Source organism: Pecten maximus, chromosome 7 (genome assembly GCF_902652985.1).
Source record: "Pecten maximus chromosome 7, xPecMax1.1, whole genome shotgun sequence".
NCBI classification, from domain to species: Eukaryota; Metazoa; Mollusca; class Bivalvia; order Pectinida; family Pectinidae; genus Pecten; species Pecten maximus.
In genome coordinates this window covers 12,376,292-12,386,823 of record NC_047021.1, presented here as the reverse complement: position 1 = coordinate 12,386,823, position 10,532 = coordinate 12,376,292, and the positions used below count along the sequence as shown (strand labels likewise).

At 36.3% G+C, this 10,532-nt stretch overlaps 1 protein-coding gene across 1 annotated transcript; it reads left to right on the top strand.

The window, feature by feature from the left end:
* The first annotated feature begins 1,781 nt into the window (after positions 1 to 1,781).
* On the top strand, positions 1,782 to 9,381 carry LOC117331625 (glutathione S-transferase-like). Its single transcript, XM_033890454.1, has 5 exons — positions 1,782 to 1,969; positions 4,341 to 4,448; positions 4,701 to 4,816; positions 6,369 to 6,467; positions 9,019 to 9,381. Exons 1-5 carry the CDS (start codon positions 1,831 to 1,833, stop codon positions 9,199 to 9,201), a joined length of 645 nt encoding a protein of 214 aa, XP_033746345.1. The 5' UTR covers positions 1,782 to 1,830; the 3' UTR covers positions 9,202 to 9,381.
* The last annotated feature ends 1,151 nt before the right edge of the window (positions 9,382 to 10,532 follow it).

The window sequence follows — 10,532 nt, the reverse complement described above, 5'->3', positions numbered from 1 at the left end:
TTGTGTACAGGTGGTAGTGTTGATGATACAGTTATATTGTGTACAGGTGGTAGTGTTAATGATAGTTATTGTGTACAGGTGGTAGTGTTGATGGTACAGTTATATTGTGTACAGGTGGTAGTGTTGATGGTACAGTTATATTGTGTACAGGTGGTAGTGTTGATGATACAGTTATATTGTGTACAGGTGGTAGTGTTGATGATAGTTATTGTGTACAGGTGGTAGCGTTTATGATATAGTTATAGTATGTACAGGTGGTAGTGTCGATGATACATTGCCTATTTTATTGATAGCTAGGCTGTAATGTATTGTCTATTTCCCTCCGTCACGCTAACACTCCCGTTCTCACCTCATGTATAAATAAGTTGTATCTGTCACGCCAGTTATTTGAGGATGATGAAGCGAAATAGAAGCAAAGTCCAACATAATCTTAACATATTACTGCCTACTTTCCTTCACGTTAGTTCTGTTTTCCGAGACACGTATACGTACGGTGTCTGATATCTCCTCTAATGATATTATTGTCTCATTTTGATGTCCTTTACATTAGACATATGTCGATCGTGTTGGATGATCAAACTCACAACGCTATAATTAAAACCATCAAACAGATAACGCCAGTACTGTAGCCGGCCAAATTAACGTTAAGTATTTAAAATGTTGAAATGGACATAAACACAATCGTATGACGTTTGTCTAGATATCGATTGGAAAGTAGGAACCAGTATATTGGAAGCATGTACGCCCTTCTAAAACAACACCCAGGGGCGTAGCTAGGCCAACAAAAATGTGTAAGCCCAGGCAAGGGGTGTGGGGCCTAGGGCAGAGCCCTGGTGGGGGATCAGGGAGTTGGGAGGCGAAGCCCCCCGACGGAAAATGAATTGAAAGATTTATGAGGGTTTGAAATTGATTTCCGAGATAGTAATTTCAAAATATGTTTACGTAATTCTAAATTATACTGAACTACAAGTTTTCCGGTAAAAACATATAATTAATGTTCATTTGTTTCTATAGTTTAGACAAAAGACAATTGTCTGTCTAAATAAAAGACATTTTCAATTTGGGAAAGAAATCCCATGTCAAAGTTATTTGGGCCTTTCTGGGATAATTTTTTGTTGGAACATGTAGGTCCGATTTTGTCATGTGTTTGTGGTACGTTACTTGGGCAAAGACATGAGCTATCAGCAGACTGGTTTAACTTTTTAGTCGCTGGTTCTTCTTCCTTGGATTTGAAAAATGTTTCGACCCTAGGCACATTTTTGAAGCCTTCTTCATTTTGAATACACTTTTCAACATTATACAACCGGAAACAGGGGGTGACAGTATAAAGACGATGTGATAGCTATTCCTGAATGCTCTAGACCTATATTTTATAATATATAGCACACAGTGGTACATTTTCTGGTATTATCAATAATTTGGTTATAATATTAAATCAAAACTTTGAAGTAATAATCATAAGTTTTTTCGGAGGCTTCTTGAAATGTTGGACCATAACATAAAGGCAGGATTTTTTATGTGTAAGCCCGGGCTTTTTTTTTTAATGGACGCTACGCCCCTGACACCGGTTGTGTATATCAAACATGTCTCTCTTTATCATCGCGTTCTACTTAGTACCCGACCTCAGTAACACGCTCCCGTCATCCAACTTTACATACATTGCGCCTTAGCTCTAAACATCGCCGCACAAACTCCCCGCGTTCTACTTAGTACCCGACCTCAGTAACACGCTCCACATTTTGACCCCGTCACCAACACTATAAAAACACCGACAGTGCCCTCGTTCTGAACATAAACGCTCTAACGCACAGTCGCTGCTACTTGATCAACATGGCCGCAAAGAAATACAAAGTCATCTATTTTGATTCGCCGGGAAGAGCCGAAGCGACAAGATTAGCATTATCTGCTGCAGGCGTTGACTTCAATGATGTACGATTGACATCAGAGGAATGGCAAAAAATGAAGTCAAGTAAGTGTCTGCTGACTTGTCAGGAGTTAATTTGTTGAAGTGTACATGTGTGTCTACCATTAGATGTCAGGTAGCTACACGAGATAGATACATTCGTTAAATATTGTTTGTCCATATCCGGGTCTCAATGAAATAATTATATATACATGTATATATACAGTCCGTCTGAACAGAGACATATATACAGAGAGATTGGCAGCTCTCTATTTGCCCTTGTGTTTACATAGTGGCCCCTGACCTTCCCACAATCCTTTGCGGTCGCTCGGTTCAGTCTTCACTAGACGCCATATTGGAGAAAACTTGAAAACCAGACACATAATTATCGATAATTTCTATTTGAAATCATCACCAAGATCCAATTATGTGCTTTAATTCTATTAATATCAAAGTGCAGAAGTGTCATCAATATGAAATATATCACAATTTGCTGTCCAAGTGTTTGTATTTTGAGTATGAAAGTCAAGCACAACGCAGGAAAGATCGGCGGGAATCTCCAATTTTCGAAAAGTCCCTATGGGGTTTTCGAGAATACGGATAAATGACAACAATGTGCATGATAATCAAGACCACATTCCATAAGTATGATAGTTTTTGGTTAATGTGGTAACTTTTGTAGTGGCCTAGATAAAACAATGTGCTTTTTGTGTGCGTTTAAAATTGACGATGTTTTGGTCGGACGTAATGGCTGCTTAATTACAAAACTTGGACATGTCGAATAGGACCCAATGGATTTTCGAAAATACGGATAAATGGCAACAATGTGCATGATCAATAAGACTATATCCCATAAGTATGATAGTTTTTGGTTAATGTGGTAACTTTTGTAGTGGCCTAGATAAAACGATGTGCTTTTTGTGTGCGTTTAAAATTGACGATGTTTTGGTCTGACGTAATGGCGGCTTAATTACAAACTTGGACATGTCGAATAGGACCCAATGGATTTTCGAAAATACGGATAAATGACAACAATATGCATGATCAATAAGACTATATCCCATAAGTTTGATAGTTTTTGGTTAATGTGGTAATTTTTGTAGTGGCCAAAATAAAACGATGTGCTTTTTGTGTGCGTTTAAAATTGACGATGTTTTGGTATGACGTAATGGCGGCTTAATTACAAACTTGGACATGTCGAATAGGACCCAATGGATTTTCGAAAATACGGATAAATGACAACAATATGCATGATCAATAAGACTATATCCCATAAGTTTGATAGTTTTTGGTTAATGTGGTAACTTTTGTAGTGGCCTAAATAAAACATTGTGCTTTTTGTGTGCGTTTAAAATTGACGATGTTTTGGTCGGACGTAATGGCGGCTTAATTACAAACTTGGACATGTCGAATAGGACCCAATGGATTTTCGAAAATACGGATAAATGACAACAATATGCATGATCAATAAGACTATATCCCATAAGTTTGATAGTTTTTGGTTAATGTGGTAACTTTTGTAGTGGCCAAAAGAAAACGATGTGCTTTCTGTGTGTATTTAAAATGACGATGTTTTGGTCTGACGTAATGGCGGATTAACCAGAACATGTCGAATAAGTTCCAATACTACGATACACACATGCGCATAGCCCGATTTACCTGCGCTCGCGTGTGTTTGATAGGAGACAGGACGCTCTCGATAAGGGATATGCTTGAGTGGTCACGAATAAAGGGAGCCACTATGTGTACGGGGAAATAGCGATGTTACTAATCTCTCTGTATATATGTCTCTGGTCTGAAGAAGCCTGAGAGGGCAGAAAGGCCTTGCGGCAAAGTCTTGTTGTTTTGTTATTTTTTTTATACATTCACCTTCGCAAGGCCAGATTTTTTTCTTATATGTATATAGACGTATATAGATGATTAATATATACATGTATATAAATGATATATAATACATGTAACGAGCTAATATACCCTTGCCTGGAACCCCTGAACAGGTTTCAATGCAGGAACATCCCCATGTACCGAGAACCAGTTGCTCGGAGTGGTGGAGTTGAATTCGGTTTCAAGTTTTCTAAAGGGAAACAAATATTCTCATATAATAATGTAGATGAAGGCGTCTTATTTAGATACTATCAAAATTCTGATTTTCTGTGAGAGGGGATGAACTTGTGTTTTTTTTTTTTTTGGGGGGGGGGGGGGGGTATTACTTTGTTCTCCAGCTAAGAGTATGTAAGGTATTTGATAGACAGTTTTATTGTAAATGAAGAGTCTTGTTATTGACTAGTTAATTCAAAGTTGGTATATTTATATAACATGAACAAGTGTTCCGCATGTCAAGTAAAATCAACAAAATATGATGTAGATGTATTCAGGCCTCAAATTACCTTTTAAGGAGGACCTCTGTTGATATAGTTATCGAAAACGTTTATTACAGGTTCGCCCCAGGGCAAGCTTCCTATGATGGAGGTAGAATTTGCTAATGGGAAAAAAACTACATTCTGTCAGAGTGGGGCAATGATTCGCTTTGTGGCCCGCGAAAATGGTAGGTACTGATTCATATCACCACTAACTGTTATATTATTGATTTCGAACAGTCCATATGGTCTGTACTTGGGTTTATGATCGTTTTGTCCTGAACAGTTTATCATGATTTAATATTTGATACACTATTGAAAATAGATAAATATTGGAGTTTGAAGTTGGTGTCTCGATAATAGATTGTAATGTTAATGTTTATGTGTGTATGCCGTTTCCTGTTAGATGTCATTGATAAGCTACCCACTCTGTATTAAAGATCTGTATGGCTCGACAAATGAAGAAAGTACCATGGTGGATGTAGTGATGGGCACCCTGGATGACTTTTTTACCGAACTCATTAAGTTCTTCTTTGAAAAGGACGAAACAAAGAAGGTAAATGAATTAAACTAAAATGTCACTTTAGTTTACGTGGACGAACCTGTAAATTGGTCACATTCCGATAGTCCTGGCCTGATCTACATGTATCTTAATTCAAATCTTCAACACCAAAATTTGTCACCTGATATATCTAATATCCATGCTGGCATGGGATATGAAAGCATATCCCTCATTTACTTGTCGGTACAATGCTATTAATGTATAATTGATTTCAAAATATATTTTTTTAGCCACATTATTTGGATAAGATGGCAAATACATGTAAAACTTTAAAAGTATTGGTCAGTACTTTTGACTACTAAAAAGATTTAAAGAAGTCAGAACAAATGTCAAATGCTAGTATTTCTTGACTTTAATACACTAACCCTGCATACATAGGTTAATTAAACCCTGCTAGTGTCGATTTTTGCCGTTAACCTACTTACATACGTTAATTTAACTCTGCTAGTTTTCGAGTTTCCCGTTAACCTGCATGCTATACGTTGATACATGTCATTCCGATATGTACCAGAGTTACTCCCATTTGTTTCACTAGGTATTACAGCAGTATGCAAACAATATTTCTAGTTTATTTGAAATTATCCAATATAAAAAAAGGAATACAAAATTGATTTAAAATGTTTAAAGCAATGGAAAATACTGTATATTATATAGGATTTACTTTTAAATGATTTATTCGTTAATGTCTTCAGATGAACAGTACTGATACTGTTTTAAACAACGGTACTGATACAGTATTAAACAACGGAACTGATACAATATTAAACAACGGTACTGATACAGTATTAAACAACGGTACCTAACGATGTGACGATCGGGAGACTTATGTAAGCCCCAGTCTCAAGTTACCATGTGTTCGGTAACCATGCAAGATTTTCACCACAAAAGGTGCCTTCAGACCGCCCGTAGAACTACAGATGACCAGTTGTGGTCGGGCTTTTGTCTTGTTTTTTTCTACAGTAGAGCGTTATATGTACCCATGTCTTAATTACTGTACAAACGACACACGGGTAAATACTAGCTTTGATATATAATTAACAATAGATACACTGCCTGCTGATAAATGTATATAATTAGCAATAGATACACTGCCCGCTGATAAAATCTATATAATTAACAATAGATACACTGCCCGCTGATAAAATATATATAATTAGCAATAGATACACTGCCCGCTGATAAAATCTATATAATTAGCAATACTTACACTGCCCGCTGATAAAATATATATAATTAGCAATAGATACACTGCCCGCTGATAAAATCTATATAATTAGCAATAAATACACTGCCCGCTGATAAAATCTATATAATTAGCAATAGATTCACTGCCCGTTGATAAAATCTATATAATTAGCAATAGATACACTGCCCGCTGATAAAATCTATATAATTAGCAATAGATACACTGCCTGCTGATGAAATCTATATAATTAGCAATAGATACACTGCCCGCTGATAAAATCTATATAATTAGCAATAGATACACTGCCCGCTGATGAAATCTTCATAATTCATTTTCCTTCTGTCTATTTACACACTTTAGGCGGAACAAAAGGTAAATCTGGGAAAAACAGTTATACCAACATTTGTGAAGTACTTCGAGGATGTTAAAAAAGACAAAGATTGGATGGTTGGAACAAAGGTAAGATCAATAAATTTGATTGTTAAAGAATTTCTGACACGTTTTGGTTAACCTCAACATCAGATCAATAATCGATATCTACAAACACGTGTATAATATAGTATCAAATCACAAACACGTGTATATGGTAAAGTATCAAATCACAAACACGTGTATAGTATAGTATCAAATCACAAACACGTGTATAGTATAGTATCAAATCACAAACACGTGCATAGTATAGTATCAAATCACAAACATGTGTATAGTATACACAAAATATACCAGTGTCAATACACTGGACAAAATATACCAGTGTAACTACACGGGACAAAATATACCAGTGTTAATACACGGGGCAAAATATACCAGTGTCAATACACGGGACAAAATATACCAGTGTTAATACACGGGACATAATATACCAGTGTCAATACACGGGACAAAATATACCAGTGTCAATACACGGAACAAAATATACCAGTGTCAATACACGGGACAAAATATACCAGTGTTAATATACCAGTGTCAATACACGGGACAAAATATACCAGTTTAACTACACGGGGCAAAATATACCAGTGTAACTACACGGGGCAAAATATACCAGTGTCAATACACAGGACAAAATATACCAGTGTCAATACACGGGACAAAATATACCAGTGTTAATACACGGGACAAAATATACCAGTGTCAATACACGGGACAAAATATACCAGTGTCAATACACGGGATAAAATATACCAGTGTCAATACACGGGACAAAATATACCAGTGTCAATACACAGGACAAAATATACCAGTGTCAATACACAGGACAAAATATACCAGTGTAACTACACGGAACAAAATATACCAGTGTTAATACACGGGACAAAATATACCAGTGTCAATACACGGGACAAAATATACCAGTGTCAATACACGGGACAAAATATACCAGTGTCAATACTCGGGACAAAATATACCAGTGTTAATACACGGGACAAAATATACCAGTGTCAATACACGGGACAAAATATACCAGTGTTAATACACGGGACAAAATATACCAGTGTAACTACACGGGACAAAATATACCAGTGTTAATACACGGGACAAAATATACCAGTGTCAATACACGGGACAAAATACACCAGTGTTAATACACGGGACAAAATATACCAGTGTAACTACACGGGGCAAAATATACCAGTGTTAATACACGGGACAAAATATACCAGTGTTAATACACGGGACAAATATACCAGTGTCAATACACAGGACAAAATATACCAGGGTAACTACACGGAACAAAATATACCAGTGTAACTACACGCGACAAATTATACCAGTGTCAATACACAGGGCAAGATATACCAGTGTCAATACACGGGACAAAATATACCAGTGTTAATACACGGGACAAAATATACCAGTGTAACTACACGGGACAAAATATACCAGTGTTAATACACGGGACAAAATATACCAGTGTAACTACACGGGGCAAAATATACCAGTGTTAATACACGGAACAAAATATACCAGTGTTAATACACGGGACAAAATATAACAGTGTCAATACACGGGACAAAATATACCAGTGTAACTACACGGGACAAAATATACCAGTGTCAATACACAGGACAAAATATACCAGTGTCAATACACAGGGCAAAATATACCAGTGTCAATACACTGGACAAAATATACCAGTGTCAATACACGGGACAAAATATACCAGTGTCAATACACAGGACAAAATATACCAGTGTCAATACACAGGGCAAAATATACCAGTGTTAATACACAGGACAAAATATACCAGTGTAACTACACGGGACAAAATATACCAGTGTTAATATACCAGTGTCAATACACGGGAAAAAATATACCAGCGTCAATACACAGGGCAAAATATACCAGTGTCAATACACGGAACAAAATATACCAGTGTCAATACACGGGACAAAATATACCAGTGTAACTACATGGGACAAAATATACCAGTGTCAATACACGGGACAAAATATACCAGTGTTAATACACAGGACAAAATATACCAGTGTAACTACACGGGACAAAATATACCAGTGTTAATACAAGGTCAAACGTACAGTATCAAGAACAGAGTCAAAATCCACTATACCAGTGTCAACACAGACACCAAATATACCACAATGTCAAGGCATATTGACAAAATACATTGCACAACTGTGGTGTTAACAGACGGACAAACCATAACACATTACGAACTGCCAAAGGAGGTGAAGTATGCTACCGAATCAACACACAGAAACACATTATAGGGCTTAATCATCGACAAGAAAACCGGAACCTCTTGTAAGCACGAAAGAGGGAACAATTCTTAAGATAAAAAAAACATAAGGACCGTACAAAAAACCCTGAGCTGAGATGGTTAACAGTATATATGGTTTATTACTTACATAGTATGTATTTGTTATAGTTGATATACTCCTTTTGGTAATACCCCAATTTCGACTTCAAATTTGCATAATATGTTCGTCAACGTTTAGTTTTATATGCTCCGCAAACTCTTTGTATTCAATGTATCTGTCTTTTGTAGATGACGGTGGCCGATATAGCCGTATTTAGCCTGTTTGATCAGCTTTCGGTTATGTTCGATGATGATGACATGGTCAAGGAGTACCGTAACAGCGCGTCTTTGAAAGGGCTTGCTGAAAAGGTGTTAACTAACAACGGCATCAAGAAATGGATAGAAAATCGTCCTAAACCAAAGAAAACCTGAGTGCCATAATAGTGCCATATGATAGACTGTGTATTGTATAACTGTCTTATGCTCCTCATTGTAAGCTCACCAGATTGATTTATTTCTAACATTTAGGTTCGTAAACTTGTTTTCGTTTTAATATCTTTGTTTTGTATTCATCAAAATAAAATTCTAGTTCGACAATCTAGAATGAAATTATAAGAGCGTGATTTTGAATCAATGAAACACATACACAATATCAGTAAGATATCACAAATCTAGCATATTGAATATTGAGATTGTACATAGCAGATGTAATGTAAAATGTCCTTACGGGTAGTGCTACCCTCTAAGCATAATTCGTCCAAAGAAATTTCGAAAGCGCTGTATAGTCCAGTCAGTGATTATTATTTCTTACTTTGATACTTTCAACGAACAACACCAATAAAAACGAATCTGTATGATGTAACAGAAATCGATAAAATGAGGACGAAATAGGAACAAAGTATCAGATATAGCAGCCATGAAAAGACTACAACCAGACCATATGTTCCAGAAGGGATTGCGTCTTTATTGGCTACACACCATGTAAATATATGGGTGAAGTCCAGGTAATGTCATGTTCTCAAAATGTTAATTTGGATGGGGCAACAAACATGTCTGATATGAGTGTCTAGAGAACACGAAGAGTACATAACAAGGGCCAGCAAAATAATAGATGCAAGAAAGTGTGTTGGAGAAACATATATAAAGTCTTTTTTTTTACTTTTCAGAGACGATGTAAAACATCTTAACGAAATCTGTAACGAAAATGCATTACCTTTTGAAACCAATGCATAACATTTTCTGTAATGAAAATCTACAAAGGAGGGGTGCCAATTTGGGCCATCTTGTGGCTATCGCCGATAAGTTTTAGCTTTTACTTGTGAATACATATATATGTATTCCAACCTTTTCGATTAGAAAAACACGTTGAGTTTGGATGACCTTCGAGTAGCTCCTTCACCGTCATGTTTCTATTCCACTACTCAGTACATCTTTGGTCAGGTTGGACTCGTCATAGCTGGTGATCCTGACATTATTGAAAACAATAAGATACGAGAGTCTTTTTTAAGAAGGATCGGTATTATCGATTTTGAGTTTGAATTACGGTTTCGTTAATATGTCCTTAATGTCTGCTTTCTTTTTATTACTACTTGAGATTAAATGTTTTCGAGAGTTTTCAAATCTTAAAACTCTCGAATTCTGAGATCGTTTCATCAATTTTATTCAAAACTTGTGTCAAATCACCTGCATATATCCTGTATATAGATGACAGGTTATAAATTGTTTATTCATCAGTCGAATTCGATGATTTAATGTGTTCTGAT

Coding starts and splice junctions, on each gene's coding strand:
- LOC117331625 (XM_033890454.1), top strand. CDS start 1,831: ATGGCCGCAAAGAAATACAAAGTCATCTATTTTGATTCGCCGGGAAGA. Junction 4,449..4,700: donor CTTTGTGGCCCGCGAAAATG/GTAGGTACTGAT, acceptor TCTGTATTAAAG/ATCTGTATGGCTCGACAAAT. Junction 6,468..9,018: donor ATTGGATGGTTGGAACAAAG/GTAAGATCAATA, acceptor TGTCTTTTGTAG/ATGACGGTGGCCGATATAGC.